This window comes from Elephantulus edwardii, unplaced genomic scaffold, assembly GCF_000299155.1.
Source record: "Elephantulus edwardii isolate Elephantulus edwardi_28Jun2011 unplaced genomic scaffold, EleEdw1.0 scaffold00028, whole genome shotgun sequence".
Taxonomy (NCBI): Eukaryota; Metazoa; Chordata; class Mammalia; order Macroscelidea; family Macroscelididae; genus Elephantulus; species Elephantulus edwardii.
In genome coordinates this window covers 18,536,252-18,561,179 of record NW_006399778.1, presented here as the reverse complement: position 1 = coordinate 18,561,179, position 24,928 = coordinate 18,536,252, and the positions used below count along the sequence as shown (strand labels likewise).

The 24,928-nt window shown below is 49.1% G+C and overlaps 1 protein-coding gene across 2 annotated transcripts in view; it reads left to right on the top strand.

The window, feature by feature from the left end:
- The first annotated feature begins 8,103 nt into the window (after window positions 1-8,103).
- FBLIM1 (filamin binding LIM protein 1) overlaps window positions 8,104-24,928 on the top strand; it is a 36,552-nt gene continuing 19,727 nt past the window's right edge. The window contains exons 1-3 of one of the 2 annotated variants that reach the window (XM_006883622.1): window positions 8,104-8,353; window positions 19,613-19,791; window positions 20,408-20,525. In XM_006883622.1, the coding sequence (XP_006883684.1) occupies window positions 8,104-8,353; window positions 19,613-19,791; window positions 20,408-20,525 (547 nt within the window). The remainder of the gene's footprint in view (window positions 8,354-19,612; window positions 19,792-20,407; window positions 20,526-24,928) is intronic. The other variant, XM_006883623.1, reaches the window with a different exon arrangement.

Here is a 24,928-nt window from a genome sequence, read left to right as displayed (position 1 = left end):
AAACAGCCCTAAACCCTGCTCTATTCTGTGCCAATCACATTGCCTCTGACACACCCATCCCGAATACCCCAGTCACTGAATCAATCCACCTCATAGAGGGTCTTCCCCTCCTGCACTGTCCCTCTATTCTACCAAGCATGTTGTCCCTCTCCAAGGACCTGTCTCTCTTACAACATGTCCAAAGTATGTCAGACGAAGCCTGAGAATCCTTGCCTCCAAGGAATAGCCTGATCTAACCCTCTCTAGGATGAATCTGTTTGTTTTCTTGGCAGTCCAGAGTACATTCAATACTCTTCTCCAGCACCACAGCTCAAAGGGGTCAATTCTCCTTCTATCCTCCCTAGTCATTGTCCATCTCTCAGATGCATAACAAGTGATTGCAAAAACCATGGCCTGTATCAGGCGGACCTTAGTCTCCAGAGAGACACAGTTGCTCTTAAGTACTTTAGAGAGGTCCCTAACAGCAGACTTTCCTTCCCATCGCAATACATTTTTGGATTTCCTGGCTGCTGGTGCCAAGAGTGTTGACCGTGGAGCCAAGCAAACTGAAGCTGTGAACAATCTCAATCTCTTCGCCATCCATCCTGATGCTACCGATTGGTCCAGTGGTGAGAATCTTTGTCTTCTTGACATTGAGCCTCAGTCCATACTGAAGGCTGCAGTCCTTGACCTTCTGCAGTAAGTGCATGAGGTCCTCCTCAGTTTCAGCGAGCAGGGTTGTGTCATCTGCATATCGCAGATTGTTGATAGATTGTCCACCAATCCTAACGCCACGCTTCTCCTCATAGAGCCCAGCCTCCCGGATAATCTGCTCTGCATACAGGTTGAAAAGGTATGGAGATAGGACACATCCCTGGCATACACCCTTCCCAATTTGTGTTAATGTAGAATGTATAACATTTATCTCCTCTCCTGCCTTGTATAATATAATGTCACTACAAGGAGTATTGTTAATGTAGAATGTATAATACCTATCTCCTCTCCTGTCTTGTATAATATAACATCATGACAAGGAGTAATATTAATGTAAAATGTATAATACCTATCTCCTCTACTGTCTTGTAAGTTCAGTGGGGACAGAGACTGGGTCTGACTTGTGTCCAGCACATAAGAGGGACCAGTCAATATATATTGACTCAGCATGTACCAGCCCCTGTGTACCTGGGTAGCAGAAAATCCTGCTACTGTGGATCTTTCTCCTGAACCTGTTCCCCACCTCTTTCCTGACACCTGGGGTTTCACCTGACACAACTGCCGTAGAGGTCTGAGCCTCCTCAGTGCCCAGGCCGTCAAAAGGAGACAAAGCGTGTCCACAGGCTGGCAAGGAGGGAGGCAGGGAGCAGGCCTCTGAGCTGGCAGACAAAGGGCGTGTGTTCTCATCCAGCCCACTTCCTGGGTTTGCATTGCAGGAAGCTTGGTACCTGCAGATCAGTGATCAGTGACACGGACACCAGGGCCACTGCAGGAGACCCGTGGCAGGACTTCCTCTCTACCCTGAAGGTGGGGCAGACAGCCAGAGCTGAAGAGCAGGTGAGTGGTGGCATCTGGACCCCCGCAGCCCCGATAGAATCTCCCAAGTCAGGCTGAGCTCAGCATAGACACTGAGAGGCCTGCATCTTGCACTGAGTCTGCGTGACCTTGGATTAGATCCCAAACTAAGCTTTCTGTGCCTCCTTGTCCTCACCTGGGGGTGTGGTGAGGTGACTCAAGGGATATTGTGGCTGTGAAGGAGGACAGCTCCATTCTTCCCCATTTGAAATAAGTTTTTGGGTCAAATCACTTGAAAACAGTGTTCCACTGCCAATGGGTCTGAAAACCTCTTTTCTTTTAGGGCCTTCCTAGCCCTGATGTTAAGTAGATCCATTTTTTTTCTCTTGTGGACAGGACAAGAAGTTCCCCTCTAAATAGTTTTGCAAAGTGGGGGACACCATTGCCATACAAAGGGAATGAGCCAGAACCAGACCCTGACAGTCCAAGTCTCAATCTGTATGCAGAACTCCGGTTCCGTCTCCAAGCCTCAGCGTCTGCACCTGTAAAGGGAGGCACTTGTAGCCACCCCTTGGCCTGGCACAGCAGTGCCCAGGGACACTTGCTTGTCTGAGGTCGAACCTCACTCTGCTACTTGGCCTTTGTGTGGCCTTGAGTGACTAGGGACCTCAGCATCCTCCTCTGGGGCTGGCCATTGTGCACAGGGCTCTCCTAGGATTCATTGTAAAGGAGGCTCCAGAGGTGCCCACCAGCACAGAGGAAGCCCGGACACGTGACAGCTGCTGATATTGCTGTTTGGGGCCCCTGGATGGTGCAACTGGTTACGCCTTCAACTACTAAAAACTTGACATACTTCAGCCATGTTGTCAGAATGGACCAGTCCTTGGGAAAAGACCTTATGTTGGGAGAGGTGGAGGGTTAACAGGATGGAATGGCACAGAGTTAACAATGGGGGGCTGGAGCGCTCGGTGGTACATCATGAGGGCATCTGGAGGGTGGTACAGAATAGGGCAGGGTTCTGAATGCTATGAGAGAGAAGCTGACTTGTCCACACCTAGCAACAACTAGATGAAAAATCCATGGCGCCTCAGAAGACAGACCTGGCAATCTGCTTCCAAAAGGAAGCACACCGGGGTGAATGGACCCCACTACAACCAACAACAGTGACTGCTGGTTTTGTTGTTGTGGCATGGCTGAGGGGATCAAATGAGAAAAGGGAATGAGGAGGGGGGGCAATGGGAGTGGCCAAATGAACCAGGGAGGGAGCTGGGGAGGCCGGAAGGAGAGAGTGGGAGGGATAGGGTGTTGGGGACCCCCTACGCCTGGCCCCCAAGAGGAGGAGCCCCTTGGAGCACCCTCAAAGCTTGCTTGTTGGTGATAACTAACTGTTCCCTGGGGTCTTGCAGGGGTGAGCCAGCCCGGCCTGGCCTCCCCCCAGATGGCTTCAGCCACTGAGAGGCTTTAATCAAAGGAACAATCTATTTGCCTCTGAATCAGACCCAGATTTCTTTTCCCAGCAAAGTTCCTGAGGCCTCTGGGGATCCAGCGGCCCATCCCAGATCCATCCCTGGCCACTCCCCTCTCCCTAGTCTTATCTGTAACAGCCTGGGGAGGGGAGAACTCTGGGGACTGGAGACAGGAGGTCAGCTGACAGGACCTGGGGTTGGCAAATCTGGTGGCCTAATGGCCAGCTGGGCCTTGCCTCCCAGCCTCGTGTCCCTTCTGGCCACTAGGAAGGCTGGAGGGGTCTAGACAGCACAGTATAGTATAGCAAAGGGAGGTGACCTGCCCCACTGTGATCTTCGATCTTCAAGGCATCCCCTAAAGACACCCCAGAAAAATCTCCTCGGCCAATATATACATATAGTGCTTTGCTGTCTCGCCTTTTAGCTTCAGGTCTGCCAGGTGTTATCACAATTTTACAAATGAGGAAGCCGAGGTTCAGGGAGGTGGAGTGAATTACCAGGGTCACACCTAGCCCTAGAATCCAGACCCCAGGGCAAATCTGGAGTTTAGCACCCCACCTCCACCTGACCGAACAGGTGGGGAAGCTATGTAGGTGGTCAGAGGCGAGTGCACTAATGACCCCTCCAGGAGCACAAAGGTTTTGTGGGGTGGAGGGTGGGCAGCAGAGGAGAACTCCTGGCCCCCATGCTTGGGCCAAGGGAGAAGGGATGAGGGGGTGGAGAGAACAAAGAGAGGGGGAGGGGGCGGGGAGGGGCGGTGCGGGTGCAGCCGGGCAGGTGGGGGCCCCTTCCGCCCGGCGGGGCTCCCAGACCCCCTCCCCGCAGCGTCACCTTTTATGGTAAGGCGGCGCGCCGGGCGGGGGGCGGAGGGAGCGAGGGGCGGGGAGGCGCGCGTTGCTCTCGAGGTTGCGCTTGGGCTCCGCCGTCGGCGCCGACCCGGGCGCGCACACCAGGTAAGCGGGTGGGGGTCAGTCCTCTGTTCTCGCCCCACGACACACAGGTGACAGCACGGGCTGCCCTTGACCGGAGCTCCCTACCCCCGAGCCGGGATCCCCGCCCAGGACCCCAGCTCCTGCGCTCCTGGAGGGGGCCCCCCGGGACATTAGGGGTCAGAGAGATCCTGTCCTTGTGTCTCTGTCCCCACAGTGGGGGAGGGGGACGCAGGTCTCGGGGAGGGCTCGCGGCTGGGAGGGAGGGTCGTGCCTCTGCTGGGGCGCGGGGCGCCGGGGAAGGGGCGCGGCAGCGAGAGGCTCCCGCACAAAGAGGCAGCGTCCCGCACATGGATCGAATTAAAAGTCCCCGGCTGGCGCCCCACCGCCACCCGACCGGCTCTGCTCCGCCGCCTGCGGGAGGCCGCTGGGTTTTCCGGAGCTCTGCGGACGCCGAGGGGGGCCTTCCCCGCTGGGGTCAGGCGAGGGAAAGGAGGGGCTCAGGGTTGCCTCGAATCCCCGTTTGGAACTGGGAAGCCGAAGGACCAGGTGAACCCTAAGGTGTGCCCCTTAGTGACCACTCTCAGCCTAGATCAGAGGACCCTGGGAAGAGGCTGAGGCAGCGCCCAGATTCCTGCTCTTAACAATGGTGGTCTCTGGGTCCAGTCCTCTGGAGAGCCCAGCCGAGCCCAGCCCCTGAGCGCCTTGAGGGCTGAGTAAGCAGCTGTTCCCCTCGATACCTACCGAGCACCCACATCTTGGCTACCCACTCCTTTCATCTTCTCGACTGCATGATTCTTATTTTATGGAAAAAAGAGCGAAACCAAAGAGGGTCAGTGACCTGCTCAAGGGTTCCCAGTCAGAAAGGTGGGTGCAATATGTGCCCAGATCTCTATGCTCCCCCTACCCTGCTTCACCGGGGCTGAAGAAAGAGCAGGCACCCCTGTGCTGGGTTACTGAGCCTCTGCAGGGGAGGGGGGTGCAAGGAGACACAGCCCTACTTACAGTGAAGTTTCAACCCCACAGAAACAGGCAGCTTTATAGAGACGTTAAAGAACAAAACTTAGAGGTGGTTCCGAGCTGGATTGGGGGAGGGGAGGGGCAGCAGGAAGGGGGCTCTTCCTGGAGCCCCTGGAGTGTCCCTCTACCAGCCAGCCCCAGTGCTATGCCTAGGCTGTGACCCCCGAGACAGGCTAGGTGGCTGGCTGGATCTCTGCCTCTTTCCTTCCTCTTAACAGGAAATGACTTTCTTTCCCTTTGTTCCCACTTTCTCCGCTTACCCAACTGAATCTTGGTTTCGCCCTCTGGGAGAGGAAGGGTGGGAGTGGAGGGTCCATGGGCCCCATTGGCTGGAAGACCTCCCCACTGGGAACTTTCTCACACTTACCCCGCAGAGTGATCAGAGGGACAGTGGGCCCTAGGGAAGCTGGGGATCCCGTCCCCTCCCGCGGCCTGACAGGACTTTGGAAAGCCCCACCCAGCTCAGGCCCTTCCCCTGGGGCCTGGAGTCCCAGCAGTGCCCAGTGGGAGGGAGGGGCCAGGGGCTGCCCAGCTGTGCACAGCTGGCTCCATCACTGGGATGTGAGACCGGGAGTCTTCCAAGAAAGTAGGCAACCGGACTTTTTGGAGCCACTGGGCTGGGAGCGGGGCTGAGGGGAGTCAAAGCTGGGCAAGTAGGATGTGGAGGGCTTCCTGAAGTTCCGCTGAGGTCCCTGTGGACAGCCAGAGTGTGCTGACCACAGGATTTCTCCTCCGATTTGGATCATTCTGGGGTGAAGGCAGACACCGGTGACATCCAGGGAAGAAGTGTGTCTCCGGAGGAAGCAGTATTTCATTGGTCACCCCCTGAACTTTCAGATCAAATGATATTCAGAATTCCAATCACTCAGACTCTTGGCGCTCACACTACTCGTCTGTAAAATGGGGGCATAATGGAGCTTACTTATAATTATGTTGGAAATTAGGTAAGTTCCGAGGCATGTAAAGCATTTGGCACAATGCCTGGCACGGAGCAAGTATTTTATCCGTGAATACCACTGTTGATTTTGTTATTATTATCCCCTAGTCAGCAGGAGAACTCTGATAGTGGTGGAGTCTGTGTGGAACTTTGCTGCTGCCTGGAAGGTCACGCTTCTCTGGTAGTTCGAATCCACCAGCTGGAAGAAGAGAGATGGGTGGTCTCCTTGGCGAATCACAGCTTCCAAAAACCCACTGGAAAGTCAGCTGTGAGTCAGTTCTGACTTGACAGCAATGACTTTTGAGTCATTGAAGAGGAAATCTGGAAGTGTAGCTCTCGCCCATAGTGAGCTGCGTTGCTAAACCAGCAGCCATATGCCTCCAGTGGTTCAAATCCCCTGCAACAACAAGGGGAGGAGGAAGAGAGGCAGAGGCTCCCCGCCACTGTGATTTATAGTTTCAGAAACCCAGTGGAGGGTCAGCCATGGGTTGGAACTAATTTGATGGCAGTGAGAGAAAGTCACTACAGAGGAGTGGGGAAGTGGATTTTGAGAGAGGTGTAGGCAGTCCTGGAGGTCCACCATTGGGGCCATGTCAGGGTGGCAGAGCTGGGAAGGGTAGGGGGAAAAAAAGGGGCACAGTTTTATCCCAGGAAGTAAACCTTAAGTACCCAGGGAGGCTCCTGGTGACTGACTTGCCCCACCCAAGACTGCCTCAGCCTTCACCGCAGGCTACTGTCTGCAGGAAACACCTAAGAAATGGCAAATGGGCAGTCCTTGATGCCTGCCGGGGTGCTGCCATTTCCCCAGACATGCCCCAGATTTGATGCCTGCACTGTGAGCTGGCTCTGCATGTGGCTGAGGGCACACACACTGGGAGAGGGACAGAGAGCCAGAGTGGCCTGTGACAGGGCTATCAGCACCCTGGGGCAGCAGACAGCTGCCCCAGGGAAGGGCTCAGACACTCAGCCTGTAAGAGTAAGTGGAAATTCACTGTGTTGGAGCGGGAGAGAAAAACAGGTACAGAAACCTTCATAGGTAAGTAAAGGGCAGAGACACCTTCAAGAGAGTACGTGGTCCAGGGTGGTCAAAAAGAGGCTTTGACTAGAGAATTTGGACTTTATTCTGAAGGTAGCAGGGAGCTATGTTGGAAGCAGGAGTGGCATCCACTTCCTAAATCACATACCTCTGAAAACTCTATGAACTTTGATGAATGTCGATAGTTATTAAAAGGCTTCAGCTTTTTGTTCATAGAGTTGCTATGAGTTGTGCTCAATTTAATGGCAATCAACACGAACAGGGAGCGATGGAAGGCTTTTGAGAAGAGACAAAACAGTCAGATTTATACTCTGGAAAGATCGCTCCAGAAGCAGCTTAGGAGGTGGCATTAGGGACTATCAATGGAGAAAGCTGTGCCTGAACCAAGACCTTGATTTGGAAAATGTCAGGGCGAGAAATTCAGGCAAGAGAATCATCAAGACTTGATTGGATGTGGGCTGAGAGGGGAGACAAGGTGAAGCCCTGGTGTTGACTTGTGGGCTGGTCTGGGGAAGGGCAGCTGAGTCGAGTGGCTGAGGGTATGAACTATCAAATCAGACTGTACAGGTTCAAATCTCAGGTTTGCCACTGTGTGACCCTGAACAAGTGACGCCCCATCTCTGAATCTCAGTCTTCTCCTGTGTGACGGGATTTTATGCCCCAGGAGCATGGCTATTATTTGTGAGTGGAGAGTGAAGAGACCAGTGCTGGCGCTGGGCAGTTCTGGTCAGCAGTAGCTGCTGTAATCCTGTCCCTCTGCCTCTGTCACCCAGCCCTGATGACCTGCTGTCCATGTTCTGTTTCCTTCCTACAGAGGAGCTGCCCTGGCTGGAGGGACTTTGGCTCTCCCTGGAGATTCCAGATCCCAGGTGAGGCTCCGGGCGGGGGCTGGTGGCCAGCTGTGTGCAGGGAGGAGGCAGCTGGAGGAACTGTTACTTCCTCTTGCTTCAAGAAGAGGAAGATTAATCATTGGCAAGGGGAACGGGCAAGGCTGCCCTTTGCCTCCCCATGTGTGCAACTCAGGGAGTGGCACCTACAGGACGTTTGGGTCCCATCCCTGTCACCAGGGCTCCTGGAGAACACCTGGCCTCCTCTTCCGTGGCTGGGTGAGGCTGAGAAGATACTGTTCCCCCTGCATGGAATCCAGAGGGGCTATATCTCCTACCCTGTGCCCTGCTTTCTGCTCAAGTCTGATCATGAGTCTTTCCGTCCCCAGGAGCCAAGACAATGGCCACTAAATCGGAGAAGAGGATCGCCTCGTCTGTCTTTATCACCCTGGCACCCCCTCGCCGAGATGTGGCTGTGGCTGAAGAAGTGAAGCGGGCAGCTTGCGAGGCCCGGCCTGGCTGTTCCAAGAGCTCCTCTGGCCCCGTGAAGGTACCTGGGGCTGGCCTGACTGGGAGGCCTGGCCCCTGGACACCCCTTGGCAAGGCTGCATCAGCGGTGCCAGTGGTACCCCCGCAACTCTCCAATGGAGGTAAGAGTGAGGGCCGGGGAGTAGGCTGGGAGCTAGGCAGCACCACAGGAGAGGAGAAATAGCCGGCTCCAGAGTCACTCATTCCTTCTTTCATTCATTCTCACCCACTGCTTTCAGGTTGATTTCAACTCCTAGTGACCCTCCATGGGGTTTCTGAGAGTGTAAATCGCAACAGGAAGAGATTGCTTGTATTTTTCCCAAAGAGCCCCTGGTGGATTTGAACTGCTAGAGATGAACAGCCTTTGGGATATTAGTAGTGAAACTCACTATGACTGTGTCATCCCAGAGTTCCCCAAAGGTGTTTAAAGCACCTTCTATGTGCCAGGGAGCTTTGGTGGCCTAGTGGTAAGGAGTTGCACTGGCAGCCCAAAGGTACACAGTTCAAATCTACCAGCTGCTCGTGGGTGAAAGATGAGCGGTCTCTTCCTATATATATGATCAACTTCCTCTGAAAGTCTGCTGATGGGTCAGCTAGGGATCAGTTCTAACTCAATGGTACACAACAAAACAATGTGCCAACCAGACACTGGCACCCAACTGCCCAGGTTGAATCCTGGCTCATTCACTTCTTGGCTGTGGGGAGGGCAGCTGACCAGAGTGGCTGAGAAATGAACTCTGAAGTCAGACTGCACAGGTTCAAATCCCAGCTTCACCGCTGTGTGACCTTGGACAAGTGACTTCACATCTCTGGGTCTCAGTCTTTTCCTCTGTGTGATGGAGTGATGCCTCTCTTTGCCTGAGTCCACGTATCACACACACACACACAGTTAAGTGCTTAACTATTAGCTGGCAGGTTAGCAGTTCAGATATACTCAGAAATGCCTCAGAAGAAAGACTTGGTGACACGCTTCTGAAAAGCCAGCACACAGTTCTGGGACAGATGGGGTTGGTGTGAATTGGAATCCATCCAGTGGCAACACCAGCCACCACCTCAGAGGGCTATTGTGAGGATGAAATGAATTACTACGTCTGCAAAGTGCTTGTCCAGCGCCTGTCATGTAGAAAGTGCTGAATGTGTTACTTGCTGTTATTATTCTGCGCTAGACACTGGGGCTGTAGAGACAAAGTTTTAACCCACATCCCACTGCCAGTGGGTCAATCCAACTCATGGTGACTGTCCACCAGGTTTCTGAGGTTGTTCATCTTGTGTGTGTTGGTGTTAATTTTTATTTTATCTTAGTTTGATTGCCAAGTTTGTATACATTGTGTTTCACCCTATCCTTTATTCCCATTGTGTTTCATAAAATCATTCCCATTCATTACATTTGATAGAATTAATCACTGTTGAACTATGTCCACCGTTACCCTGCCTTTCCAGATTACTGCTGGATCTTTCCCATTTCCTTTACCCCCTCCCTCCTTCCACCCAACAAATTGTGTGACCCTATAATGTGACCCCTGCTCATCCTCACCTCTCTGCTCCCCATCCCCCCTTGGATCCCCACACACTTTTTACTAGTTCCCTATTTCCACAGTAATGCTTTTTATGCAGTATTTGTCCTTATAAGACTGAGGTAGTTTACCCAACATAATGCTCCCAGTCCCTCTCAAGTTATGTAGTAATTTTCAAACTCATTTCTCCTGAGTCCTGTGTGGTAATCGTGTGAATATACCACAATTTCTCAGTCCATTAGATTGTGGTTGGACATTTGAGCTGTTTCTGTGTTATTGCAATGGTAAATGGTAAAAAAAAACCAAAACACTGCTATGAGTATTGGTGTAAAAATCTCTGTGTCTCAGTCCTAATTTTCTAGAGGTATTTTCCTAGTAGTGGGATAGCTGGGTCAAATGGAATATCTATGTTCAGCTTTTTGAGGAAGTGCCAAACTGCCTTCCAGCGTGTTTGTAACATGAGGTTGTTAATTTTAAGGGAAGCAGACTATGGGGTCTCCTATGGAGCGACTGGTGGATTCAAACCTGCAACATTTCTCGTTATCAGCCCAATACGTCCAGGGCTTCTTAAAAGAGCATCTTCCACCCTATCAGTGAATTGAACTCTGGTCTCCTATGTGACAGACAAGATACTCAATACCGCTAAACTAATGAGACTGACGTTAACCCACAAAAGAGATCATAAAAATATATCATACCATGTCATAATACAGACACAAATATTATAAAGGAGGAAAGAGTGGTAACAAGGTAGAGAAACGACTTTTATGAAGTTTTGAGTTGGCTGCTCTGAGGAGCTGACACTCAGCTGAGACATCAATGTAAGGACAGAGCTGACTTGGGAAGGAGGACTTGGGGAGCGGAGGAGCCGGTTGGTACAAGTGCCCTGAGGCAGGAGCAAGCTTGATGAGCTAAAGGAGCTGGAAAACGGCTTTCTTCTCTCTTGGACTCTTGGTGCAAGCCATTTCCTCTCTCTGGGACATGATTTCTTCTTCTATAAAATAGATAATTCAGTTATGTATGTGACTATGTCTACCACAAAACAAATGTTTCATAAATGATGCTGCTTTGTCTTGTGCTTGGTCTGTACTGGTCCTGTTGTTGCGGCAAGAAGAGATTCACCTCCCTGCCACTTCCATGGAAAGTCTCAGCTGTTGGATCAAATGAATCGAAGGAGGGTGACAGCCCAGGGGCCTGGGACAGCAGGGATGGCTCACTGTCCGGCAAGGGCATCAGCTGGTAAGGTGAAGCTCTGGGACATCACAGCTCAGAGGCCTGCTTGAAAGGGAGCTGAACTCTATGAATGGCTTGCCTGCCTGGCCAGGCGTCCTGTGTCCCAGAGGAGGCTAGGGCAGCTGTCCATCCATCACCATGGAGACCGCCGAGGGGCCAAAAGGAATGCCAGCTACTGGACCAGGAGGGACACCCACAAGTATACGACGTGTGTGAGACTGAATGTAGATATGCTTGCCACACATGTCTTAATAATAATATTAATAACAACAACAACAACAACAACAACAACAACAACAAAAGATCCCAGGCTCACTGTCATGGATTCCGTGTCGCTGCACAGAGAACTGTACTGGAGAGTTTCCGAGGCTGTGAATTTATGCTAAAACCCACTGTCCCACCTTTCTCTCGCAGAGCAGCTGGTGGGTTCAAGTCGCTATCCTTCTGGTTAAGAGCTGGATGCTTTAGTCACTGCATCACCAAAGCTCCTTATGATGAAACCTGTTACCCTCTCCTTTTCCTTCCTCACAACACAGCCCAGGAACAACCTCTCCATAGCGAAGAGCTAGGACCATGTTTCCCCAAAATCACTTATGTGACCAGATAAGAAAAAATGATACTGCTTCTAGGAGAGAGAAGGAAACCAGCAAATACAGATTAGAGGCCCCAAGTGCTCCGTGTTCCTGGGTATGTCATGAGCTATTTGGATGGTCGTCGGAATGCTCCGGAGAGGTGAGGATGGTGAGACTTTGGACTTGTTTTCAGGAGAGACCAGTCCTTGGAGAAAGACATCATACTTAGTGCCAGGCCAGGGAGAAGGAAGAAGCCCCTTAAGGTGATTGACACAGAAGCAGCAACAGTGCCTGTGAGCACGGTGCAGGCTGTGCGGCGTGGTGGTCTAGCCTACGTGGGGTTGCTATGAGACAGGTGATGTCCCCTGACAACAACATTAGGATTGGAGGCATGTGGTGCCGGTACTGAGGTAACAGAACCCAGGCCTTCCTCACAAGGGAGTCGCCAGTGAGTCACCAGTCACTGTCTGCCATTGTGTCCTCCAGCTCTGCCCACTGGAGCAGATCATGAAGCTTTTTAGGGTCCAGCCCCCTCCTGTGAGGTGAGTTCTCAGTGTGCTGGCCACTCAAAACCATCTATAGAGCTGTTCTCTGAGGCCTCGTCTTGTGCTTGGGCCCTCAGAAGTGAATCCACCAGCATTTGGCCCTTTCTTCCTGGAAAAGTTCCGTCTTTCTTGTTCTTCTCCATGAGATACGCACACACTCACCCCCTCACCATCTAGTTCTTGTTTGTAAGTCAGATTTTCCTTTAGACGTGCTCTCCCCCTCCTGCTGTTCTTGGCTTCCTGAGCCACATCCTCCTCGTCCTCACGTCCTCATTCTGTGTGAGCTGGCCCATGCCCTCCAGCCCCATCTGTGGGCTCCCTGGCTCTCCCTTCCTCTCTCTCTCTCACACACACACACACACACAATTATGGTTTGGGTGAAAGTTTGCAGAGCCAGTTATTTTTCCCATTTCATGGTTTACATCTGTTTTGTGGCATCACTTACCAGCCCTTCAATGTAACAGCACTCGCCCTTCTCCTTCCCTGGGTTTCCTGTTTCCATTCACCCATCTTTCCTGACCCCTCTTGCCTTCTGAACTTTGTTTTGGGGCAAATGCTGCTCTTTCGGTTTTGTGTGGTTGATTGTTCTGAGGAGCACATTCCTCCAGGGTGTTACTGTTCACTTTATAAGACTGTCTGTTGTTTGGCTGAAAAGTGATCCCTGGAGTATGTTCAGTTCGAAGTTTGAAGGATGTCTGGGGCCATCGTTTCGGGGTTCCACCAGTGTCTATAAGACAGATAAGTCTGGTCTACTTTCTTATTTTGAAGTTTGTTCTACTTTTCCCCCAGGGCCTTCTCTGGTGACCCTAGTCAGTAGTTGTGGTAGCTGGCACCGTCTGTGGCTTCTCTCAAATTCCTGCTCTGTCAGCTAGCAGTTCTAGAATGTTAAGGTGGGACGTGGAGAAACCTCAGCATTGGCCTCTCCATGAAATCAGTTCCTGAGTCAGGATTGTTCCTCCTTTCCCACACTTCAGTGACATCAGCATCACCCCAGGGCTTGTTCTAACATTAGTTATGGGCCTCGCCCCCAGAATTTCCGATTCAGCAGGTTTAAGGTGAAGTTGAAGAATCTGCATTTCAAGCTGGTGAGATCCGAGACTGCGTTTTCTATCAGGGCTTCACTTTTGGGCCAGAGCAGTCATTCTCAAAGGGTGGTCCCTGAGCCAGCAGCGCAGGCATGACCTGGAAGCCATAGTAATACAGACCCTCAGGCCCCACCCCAGGGTGGTCCACTGGAACCGCAAGGGTGTGGCCTGGCCGAATGTGTTTGAACCAGTCCCCTTGTCCCCATTTGTTTCTGACGCACAAGTTTGAGGACCTCAGGACTCAAATGATCTATCATTGTGCAGAGGCGTCAGCCCCTGGAGAAAAGGGAAGGGCTCAGGAAGCTTTCAACTGCTAACTGAAAGGTTAGCTGTCAAGTCCACCCAAAGGCTCCTTGGAAGACAGGCGTGCTGATCCATCCTGAAAGCTCAGCCACTGAGAAACCTGCCTTATTCTTAAACCAAACAGTAGTTTCACATAATTAGTAAGGAATGTCGGCCTTGAGCACAGTGTTCCTTTAAGAACTTTTTATATGGGATCAAACTGACAACTCTGGAAAGATTAGGTAGGAACCTTGGAATTGTGAGTTTATATTACTAGAGAGGGAAACTTGGGCCAGGAGGATGAGAATGGTTGTACAACATTGAGAATATAGTCAGGGTCGCTGAGTGAACGTGGAGGATCTGTTAAATTGGGATGTGCGATCTGCTGCCTGTATTTGCGACCAAAAAGACCCCCCAAAAAACCCCCACATGTGCTGGTGCTGCCAGAACAGAATCGACTCTGTGGCAGCCGGTTTTGGGGTGGGGGGGCTGGATTTCAGGTCTTCAGGCTCTGGGGTATCCTCAGGCATCTCTGTTTACTTACTGAAACCTGGCACCAACTCGGTACCATCACAGAAGGTGGTGCGGCACTATGCCCCTTCTCTGTCTGGCACACTCTTCCTAGTGCTCACCCTCCACCCAGCAGTCTTTCACGTGCAATGATTACTGTGCCTCACTAAAACTCCTCTCCAGACCCCTTCGGGGTGGCCCCTTGTTGGGTGGGAGCTCCATGCTGTGATTGCTCCCTGGTGACCCCCAAACAGCACCTCCTCCCTCCATCAGGAGGACCAGGTAGGGTCATGAGTGCAGAACCCCATATCCCAACATCCAGTTGCAGCTGTATCGAGATCTTGCTGCATTGGCTTCATCCAGCCCTGTGCTCCTTTCTTCTGTTGAAGTATTTTAAAGCAGACCCCAGTCAGCGTGTCTCTCAGTCCCACGTTTTTTAGGGTGGTTGTTGTCAGGTGCCCTGGACTCATAGTGACCCTATGAAGATCTGAATCTTGCCCTATCCTGTGCCAAGCTCATCATCTCTGGTGTACACGAGCCCATGGTTACAATTATTGTGTCAATCTATTTTATGAGAGTCTTCCTCTTTTGCTGACCAAAAGGTGGCCAGAATCCTGTGGCCACACCTAACAAAGCAAACAAGAGTGCCTATGATCACCTGCTATCCTGTTCGTAATTAATTTACTGATTGCTTTTTAAATAGCTGTTAACTGTTGGAGTGTAGAAGAATAGTTTCCCTTTGGGCTACAAAATGCAGTGGAATATGCAGCTTTTATGAACCTTAACTTCCTTTATGCAGTTAGGATTGTTAAGTGAGGTAACTTGGAATCAGGATCTAAATAAGGTCTGTCCAGTGCTTCCAGGAGAAATTTACCTAAGGTAAGTCATCAATGCAAGCCACAGGGGTCAATACTAAGGTGACATTCACATAAAACGAACCTTTTTAAAGGGTATGCAATTAAATGATGCTTAGTATATTTACAATTTTGTGCAACTTTCCCTGCTATCAAGTTTGAAAATATTTTTATCACCCCGAAGAAGGCAGTCATCCCTCCTCCCCCTCCTCCGGCATCTGATCTAGGGGCAACCACTCATCTACTTCCTGTCTCTGTGGATTTGCCTTCCCTGGACACTGCATGTAAAGCTTGCTCTGTACAGAATTTAAGATATACTGGTATCCACACTGAGAAAAAGTGAAGAAGAAACAAGTGACATTCATTCTAATTTAATATATGTTATATGCAAGCCAAGAAATCTGGAGACCAACCACTTGGCCAACTGACTGGAAGAGATCTATATTTGTTCCTATCCCAAAGAAAGGTGACCCAACAGAGTGCGGAAACTATAGAACAATCTCACTGATTTCACATGCAAGCAAGATTTTACTGAAGATTATCCAAAAATGACTGGAACAGCACATCAGCAGAGAACTACCAGAAGTCCAGGCTGGGTTTAGAAGGGGTCGTGGTACTAGAGATATTGTAGCTGATGTTAGATGGATCTTAGCTGAAAGCAGAGAATACCAGAGGATTGTCTATCTGTGTTTCATTGACTAGGCAAAGGCATTTGACTGTGTGGATCATAACAAACTGTGGCTGACTCTGAGAAGAAAGGGAATCCCAGAACACTTGATCGTTCTAATGCGAAACTTATACTTGGACCAGGAGGCAGTCGTCAGAACAGAGCAAGGGAACACTGCATGGTTCAAAATTGGGAAAGGCGTACGCCAGGGATGCATCCTACCTCCATACCTTTTCAACCTATATGCAGAACAGATTATCTGGGAGGCTGGGCTCTATGAGGAGAAATGTGGTATCAAGATTGGTGGATGATTTATCAACAACCTGCATTATGCGGATGACACAACCCTGCTTGCTGAAACTGAAGAGGACCTGAAGCACCTGCTGCAGAGTGTCAAGGACTGCAGCCTCCAATATGGATTGAGGCTCAATGTCAAGAAGACAAAGATTCTCACCACTGGACCAATTGGCAGCATCAGGATGGATGGTGAAGAGATTGAGATTGTTCACAGCTTTAGTTTGCTTGGCTCCACAGTCAACCCTCTTGGCACCAGTAGCCAGGAAATTAAAAGGCGCATTGCCATGGAAAAGTCTGCTGTTAGGGACCTCTCCAAAGTACTGAAGAGCAATGGTGTCTCTCTGGAGACTAAGGTGCGTTTGGTACAGGCCATGGTCTTCACAATCACTTGTTATGCATCAGAGGGTTGGACAATGACCAAGGAGGATAGAAGGAGAATTGATGCCTTTGAGCTGTGGTGCTGGAGAAGAGTATTGAGAATACCATGGACTGCTAGGAAAACAAACAGATTCGTCCTGGAAAGGGTTAAATCGGGTGGCTACTTGGAAGCAAGGATTCTGAGGCTCCATCTAACATACTTTGGACATGTTGTGAGGAGAGACCGGTCCTTGGAGAAGGACATCATGCTTGGGAGAGTGGAGGGACAGCGCAGGAGGGAAAGGCCCTCTAAGAGGTGGATTGATTCAGTGACTGGGATAATCGGGATGGGAGTGTCGGAGACAGTGCGATTGGCACAGGACAGAGCAGAGTTTAGGGCTGTTGTACATAGGGTCGCTATGAGTCGCAAGCGACTCGACAGCTCATAACAACAACAATATATGCAGCCATCGATACATTAGAGGTATTCTCATGTCACATCATGCAATCAATATGAAAATTTTAATGAAATATTTTAGTCTTTTTTCCCATACTGTGTTTTTTGTTCTGTTTTGGTTTGTTTTTTTAATTAATCATCTAGTCATTCCCAGGAGGGCGCTGGCTGCCACTGCCCTGTTTGATTTGAATCTGGATCATCAAAGCTCAGATTCAAGGGGAGCTCTGGTGGCCTAGTGGCAAGAAACTGCACTGCAATCCCAGAGGTACACGGTTTGAATCCACCAGATGCTTTGCCGAAGAAGGAGGAGCAATATCCTCCTGTACTAGTCAGATCTGATTTGACAGTACACGCACACAAAATAATAATAAAAAATTTAAAAAAAACCGCTCAGATTCATACTGCATGGACTGTTCATATTGCCTATGCTCAGTCAGTAGACACGTGTGGGTGGGTGGTGGCTACCATATTGGCCAGATAAACAAATGCATTCTTTGTAGTTGCTTTTCTCTTAAGCCCCACAGAATTCCAGGGAATCTCTCCCTTCTTTTCCCTCTCCTTCCTATGTAGTTAACCTGTCTGGGGGTGAGTTTCTGCACATTCTGGGTCTTTTTTTCTTTGCTTCTTTCAATCTCATTGAACTTGCCCATCTGTCTTTCATACTTGATTATAAATGGACCTTGTATCTAGAGACTAATGAGATTGAAGTTATTTTTTATTTTTGTTTTGCTTTGTAAACTATTCCATGGAAGAGATTGCTCGCCTTTCTCCCTCGGAACTGCTGGTGGGACTGAACCACCAGAGAGGCATGGACTGTGTCTTAGCAATGCCAACTCTCTACAGACTATGCCAACGCAGCTTCCCTCTGTCTACTAGGGTTGGTCAGTGGGTCTAAGTTTTGACATCTGACTCTTCCTTTGGAAAGTTCTCCTTAAGACTTTTGCCTGACGATTTCAACACTCAGCCAGTGATCCTCACCTCAGAGAGGCGTTGTTGGCTACGTGTGCTGTCAAGTTGAGCTGACTCACAGCTGACCCTCCTGTAAATCACACAGAAGGTGATTGCTTTCCCTTGCGGAGCAACTGATGGATTTGAACCACCTGCCTTTGGATTGGCAGCACAACTCCTTACCCTCTAGGCCACCAGAGCTCTCTTCTCAGAGGAATAGTATCAAAGATATGGGGGGTATGGCATGTCCCTACGTGCCCCTGAAGGGGGCGCCACTGAGCATTTTCGTTAATCATTGCTGTTTCCATCACCAGCTATAAAAGACCATCGAGCAAGTGAAAACTAACACACTGGGGTTTAGGTTTTGTTTTTGTTTTTTTAATTTTTTTATTCATGTGTGTGTGTGTGTGTACCATCAAATCAGTTCTGACTGGTACAGGAGGAGATTGTCCCTCCTTCTCCAGCGGAGCATCTGGTGGATTCAAACTGCACACCTCTAGGATTGCAGTGCAGCTTCTTGCCCAACACGTTGGTTTTTAAGAGTCTCTGTGGGTCCAGGGAAGGAGCCCTGGTTACATTATGTGTTCGGCTCCTCATCTGAAAAGTCAGCTTTTTGGAACTACCCTGCTGCTCCTTGGAAGAGGTGAGGCAGTCTGTTCCCGTTGAGATTCATTCACAGTTGAGAAATCTGGTGAAAGTCAACCGGAATCAAGTAGGTTTGAGTGGGGCCAAGGGAGACTGAAATTCTGAGTGTAGAAGAAACTGGAGAGGAGGGACTAACTTTGAGCGGATGATAGACCAGTTTTCATCAGTGAAAACAAGGTAGATGCAGTTGGAATTTTCATATAATATGTTAACTAAAAGATTAAGGAGTATCACATATATCTCTGAGCTAATATGATGGGTTAACTGCCTAAAAGATGAACGTCAAATGTTCAGACAGGGGTACAATTTCAGTGCTTGCTGTAGGCACTATTTCCTGTAGGTACAGCCACTGCCTGGCCTGACTCTATTATCTTTTCAAAGTGATGGTTCCTACACTGAGCTCAGGCCCAGCTGGGGGGCTTTGTGGACCCAGATGCCAGGCCCCAGCCCCAGTCTGTGATTCACATGCCTTGGCTGCGTGGGCAGCACATTTCTAACAAGCTCCCAGGTGGGGCAGTCCTGGTGATGCTAATGCTACTGCGTCAGAGATGCGTTTGAGAACTATGGTGGCGTGGGGCTTGGTTGTGGATGTATTTTAATAAAAATAATCATTTTTTAAAAAAATTATTTTTTGTTTGTGTGTGTTTACCGTCAAATCAGATCTGAGTGGTACAGAAGGAGATTGTCCCTCCTTCTCCAGCAGAGAATCTGGTGGATTTGAACCATGCATCTCTGGGATTGCAGTACAGCTTCTTGCCACTAGACAACCAGAGCTCCCTAAAGATAATCTTTCTAATGGAGCATTTAGTATCCACTAGGGCAAGACTGGTGAGAAGGACCCAGCAGCTATTGTGTTCTTAGCCTTCTCATAAGTCACTTGCTGTACCAGTCCCTATACCTGCATCATCTCTCCCTACCCTTTACTGCTATCCATCTGAGCAAACAAAGAGATTCATCCTAGAGAGGGTTACACCAGGCTACTCTTTGGTGGCAAAGATTCTGGGGCTTCGTCTGACATACTTTGGACATGTTGCAAGGAGAGACAGGTCTTTGGAGAGGGACCTCATGCTTGGTAGAGTAGAGGGACAGCGCAGGAGGGGAAGACCCTCTATGAGGTGGATTGATTCAGTGACTGGGGTAATCGGGATGGGTGTGTCAGAGGCAATGCGATTGGCACAGGATAGAGCAGGGTTTAGGGCTGTTGTACATACGACTCGACGGCACATAACAACAACAACATCCGAGCAAACTAACATTCAGAGAAACCAAACTTCTTGCCTAAGGACACATAACAAGTAAATGGGTAACAGGTCTGGGTCCTCACGTGCCATGCCCTGTGGCTTCTGGGTGCGTGGACACTTCCTCTGTGCACTTGCAAGGGCTTCAGCCAACCTCCCCTCCCCTTCTGATTGCAGGGTGTTCTCCGCCTCCTCCCACCCTGGACTCACTTCCTGACCTGGACCTCCTCCCTCCGCCGCCCCCACCTGCGTACCTGCCTCCAGAGGAGGAGCCCCTTGGGCCAATGGGGTCATCAGTCATCGCTGACTTAGAGCAGCTACACCTGCCCCCGCCCCCACCCCCACCGCCATCACAGGTACCGCGGACCCCTTGGTCTCCAAAGCACCATGGGTTGGGAAAGGAGAGTCAGAGCCTTCTGGGCCTCAAGGATTATAAATCCGGATGTCTTTTGGTCCATTCTTCTGTGTCAGAGCATCCCCTATTTGGAGCTCTTTCAGGCCAAAATTAATCAAGTTTTCAAGGTCGCTCGTGGCATGGAGAAGGGACCCCATACCTTCTGCCCATTCAGTCACCTGCATCTGCTCTGAGGAAGACCTGTCCTGCTGTCTAAACAGAATCTTTCATAGTGCACAGGAAATGCATTTTCCACCTTCTGCCCTTCACAGAGATCCTTGTGGACTTGGGAAGGCAGGGAGAGAGAGGGCAGATTCCAGGCCAAGGGCTGAGTCTAACTCAGTCTGAGGCCCAGGAGAAAATCCCTTAGAAATAAAGGAAGTAGCTGTGTTTAATTGAGTAGCTGCTGGAACCTTCCCAGGTCACAGGTGCCTCTCTGGGCCTCAGTTTCCTCCACAGTACAGTGGATTCATCCTGCCTGCTGCCGAGACATGGCTGTAGCCAGGACCCAGGCTGAGCGGGTTTCCTAGGGTCCCAGTTGGACACATCCTCTTCTGACTTCTCTCTTTGTCTCTTAGGCCTCCACTGAAGGGTCTCCACTCCAGCCTCGGCTTGGTCACCTCAGACCCTCAGAAGAGGATCTGCCGCCTCCCCCAGAGGAGCCTGTTGGTGTGCCAGAGAGAGAGGCGTCCACAGGTACGGGCTAGTGGGCTCTGCAGTGGTCTCCAGGTGGGATCTAGGAGAGCAAGACCACCAGCAGCCACCCAGCTCATGGTACAGTGTTGAACCTTCTAGTTGGCTTTCGGTTTTATTTATGATCTTTTTTTTCCCCTTCAGAACTTTAATAACCTATTTAAATATTTACTTGCCAACTTTGCTGTATTAGCAAAAAATGTTTTATATTTTCATACATGATATTCTCACCTAGTACAAAATATAGGACACATCCCTGGCATACACCCTTCCCAGTTTTGAACCATACAGTGTTTCCTTGCTCTGTTCTGACAACTGCCTCTTGGTCCAAGTATAGGTTTCGCATTAGCACGATCAAGTGTTCTGGGATTCCCATTCTTCTCAGAGTCAGCCATAGTTTGTTATGATCCACACAGTCAAACACCTTTGCATAACCAATGAAACACAGATAGACATTCCTCTGGTACTCTCTGCTTTCAGCTAAGATCCATCTAACATTAGCTACAATGTCCCTAGTACCACGACCCCTTCTAAACCCAGCCTGGACTTCTGATATTCATGGCCTGTATCAAACGCACCTTAGTCTCCAGAGTTACACCATTGCTCTTCAGTACCCTGGAGAGGACCCTAACAGCAGATTTTCCCATCACAATACGTTTTTTTATTTCCTTGCTGCTGGTGCCAAGAGTGTTGACCATGGAGCCGAGCAAACTAAAGTTGTGAACAATCTCAATCTCTTCACCATCCATCCTGATGCTGCCACTTGGTCCAGTGGTGAGAATCTTTGTCTTCTTGACATTGAGCCTCAATCCATACTGAAGTCTTCAGTCCTTGACTCTCTGCAGCAAGTGCATTAGGTCCTCCTCAGTTTCAGCAAGCAGGGTTGTGTCATGTACATAACACAGATTGTTAATAGATCTTCCACCAATCCTGATGCCACACTTCTCCTCATAGAGCCCAGCCTCTCAGATAATCTGCTCTGCATACAGGTTGAAAAGGTATGGAGATAGGACACATCCCTGGCGTACACCTTTCCCAATTTTGACTGTTTGATAACTTCCACACTCTGTTGGGTCTCCTTTCTTCGGAATGAGAACAAATATAGATCTCTTCCAGTCAATTGGCCCAGTGGTTGTCCTACAGATTTCTTGACACAGCTTGGTGAGCACATCTAGGGCAGCATTTGTTAGTTGAAATATGTCAATTGGTATACCATCAATTCTTGGGGCCTTATTTTTTGCCAATTCCTTCAAAGCAGCTTGATCATCTTCCTTCATCACCTTAGGCTCTTGCTCATGTGTTGGGAAGGGTGTACGCCAGGGAGGTTTTCTAACTCCATGCTATTTCAAACTATATGCAGAACAGATTATCCGGGAAGCTGGGCTGTATGAGGAGGATTGAAGGAAGATTCATCAACAATCTGCGTTATGCAGATGACACAACCGTGTTTGCTGAACTGAAGAGGATGTTAAGAGCTTGCTGCAGAATGCCAAGGACTGCAGCCTTCAATATGGATTGAGGCTCAATATCAAGAAAACAAAGATTCTCACCACTGGACCAAGTGGCAGCATCAGGATGGATGGTGAAGAGATTGAGATTGTTCACAGCTTTAGTTTGCTTGGTTCCACAGTCAACACTCTTGGCCCCAGCAGCCAGGAAATTAAAAGACACATTGCAAAAAAAAACCAGACACATTGCAACAGGAAAGTCTGCTGTCAGGGACCTCTCCAAAGCACTGAAGAGCAATGGTGACACTCTGGAGACTAAGGTGTACCTGATACAGGCTCTGGTCTTTGCAAGAAGCAACATGTCCTTGGAGAAGGACGTCATGCTTGGGAGGGTAGAGGGACAGCACAGGAGAGGAAGACCCTCTAGGAGGTGGATTGACTCAGTGACTGCGGTAGTGGGGTGGTGTGTCAGAGACAGTGAGGTTGGCACAGGATAGAGCAGGGTTTAGGGCTGTTGTACATATGGTTGCTATGAGTCGCAGGCGACTCAACAACACATAACAACAACAAGAAGCACAAAATAAAAGGGCACGTAGAGAAAGGCTCCCTTCCATGTTACCGCTATGATCCTGTTTTCTTTCATCTAATAGACCACCTCTGTTCATTGTGTTGGGAGTCCTGGTAGCTTAGTGAGTTAAGTGTTGGACTGTCAGCAGAAAGGTTAGCAGTTTGAACCCACCAGCCACTGTAGAGGAGAAAGATGTGGCACTCTACTTCCTATATAGCCGTGGAAACCCCATAGAACTATTCTTTTTCCTGTAGACTTGTCAGGAGTTGGAATTGACTTGATGGCAATCGGTTTATTGATAGGGCTTTGCAGACTTTCCATAGATAAGCAAACACAAATTATGCCTTCTTCCCACTTTCTTGTTTTGGAAAGTGGAAGTATTGCTTAGAATACTTTACATTTTCACTTTTTTCAGGTATATTTTGCTGTCCATGTTCATCTACTTTTCACAGCTAGTTATTGAACTCCTTAATTGGCCATGCTGTCGCTCAGTAAACACACTATTTCCTATTTTAGAAAGTAGTCTTTTTTAAAAAAAAATTCAACTTTGCATTTTTATGTTTTTCCACAAATAATGGAAACATTTTTAATTAATTTCTTCTTGTTGTTATTGAGAATACATATGATAAAACATTTACCACCCAACAGTCCCATTTTTTCCAAACAGTAGTTATACACTTTGCTTCGTTCCTCGTTGATGGTTGTGGTTGAGGTACTGTGGGTTGGTTGTGGCTCCCAGTGACCTGTGTGACAGAATGACAGTCCAGTCCTCTGTCCATCTCATTGAGGGTCTTTTCTAGTACTGGAAGTTCACTCCACTGGAGAAGACAAGGCAGCACTTTATTCATTTTCACAGCTGCATGGTATTCCTAAGTGGTGGTGGGACCCCCACCTCATTGCAGTCAAGTTGGAACTTAATCATAGCTGACCCTCCAGAGACTGTAAATCACATGGGAGGAGACTGCCCAACTTCCTCCTGCAGAGAAGCCCGTGGATTTGAACTGTCTACTCCCACTTGCTAAAGAAGGTCAAGGACTGCAGCCTTCAATATAGATTGAAGTTCAACATCAAGAAAACAAAGATTCTTACCACTGGCAGCACTATGATAGATGGTGAAGAGATTGAGATTGTTAACAGCTTTGGTTTGTTTGGCTCCACAATCACAAGCTTTGGTACCAGCAACCAGGAAATCAAAAGACAAATTGCACTGGGGAAAGTCTGCTATCAGGGGCCTCTCCAGAGTACTGAAAAGCAACAGTGTCAGTCTGGAGACTAAGGTGTACCTGATTCAGGCCATAGTCTTCACGATTACTTGCTATGCATGAGAAAGCTGGACATTGAGTAAGGATGATAGAAGGAGAATTGTTGCCTTTGGGCTGTGGTGTTGGAGAAGAATGGACTGACAGGAAAACAAACAGATTCATCCTGGAGAGAGTTAAATCAGCCTGCTTCTTGGAGGCAAGGATTCTGAAGCTTCGTCTGACATACTTTTGACATGTTGCAAGGAGGAGTCCTTGGAGAGGGACATCATTCTTGGAAGGGTGGAGGGACAGAACAAGAGAGAAAGACCCTCAATGAGATGGATTGATTCAGTGACTAGGGTAATGAGGGTAGGTGTGTCAGAGACGATAAGGTTGGCACAGGATAGAGCAGAGTTCAGGGTGATTGATTATACATAGGGTCGCTATGAGTCTCAAGTGGCTCGATGGCACATAACAACAGCCACCTCTGGTTACCACTAATATGTATTTGCCTATAGACACAGGGAGCTCTGGTGGCATAGTTCCTCTCTGGCAGGAGAAAAATGAGCACTCTCCTCCAGTGTGACGTACAGCATTGGAAAGCCAATGGAGGGTCAGCTGTAGAGTCAGTTCCAATTTGATGGTGATGAGATGACAGCCTAGATATATAAATTAAGTAGGGACATATAATCTCTCTTCTTTTATAATTTTAGTTGTTTCGCTTACCATGTGTTCAACATTTGATACATATAATCGCATGTATCAAAATTTTCTTTTCAAATTGTGGTAAATGTAGGTATCACCATGAACCCTGTCCTATCTTGTTCCATCCTCATTATCTTTGACACCCTTGAATCCATTGCTGCATTCACTGTGTCAGTCCATCTCCTGGAAGGTCTTCCTCTCTTTCGCTGACTCTCCACCTTTCCAAGTATGATGTCCCTCTCCAGGGAGTAGCCTTTTCTAGCAACATGCTCAAAGTATGTGAGATGAAGCTTTATCATCTTTGTCTCCAAGGAGCAGTCTTTCTGCACCTTCTCAAAGGCATCTGTTCTTTTTTTTTAAATATTTTAATTTATTTTTCATTTCAATGAACATCTACAGAGATTTTGGAATTCCATTCATTCATTGTTGCACCCTTCTCCCCGC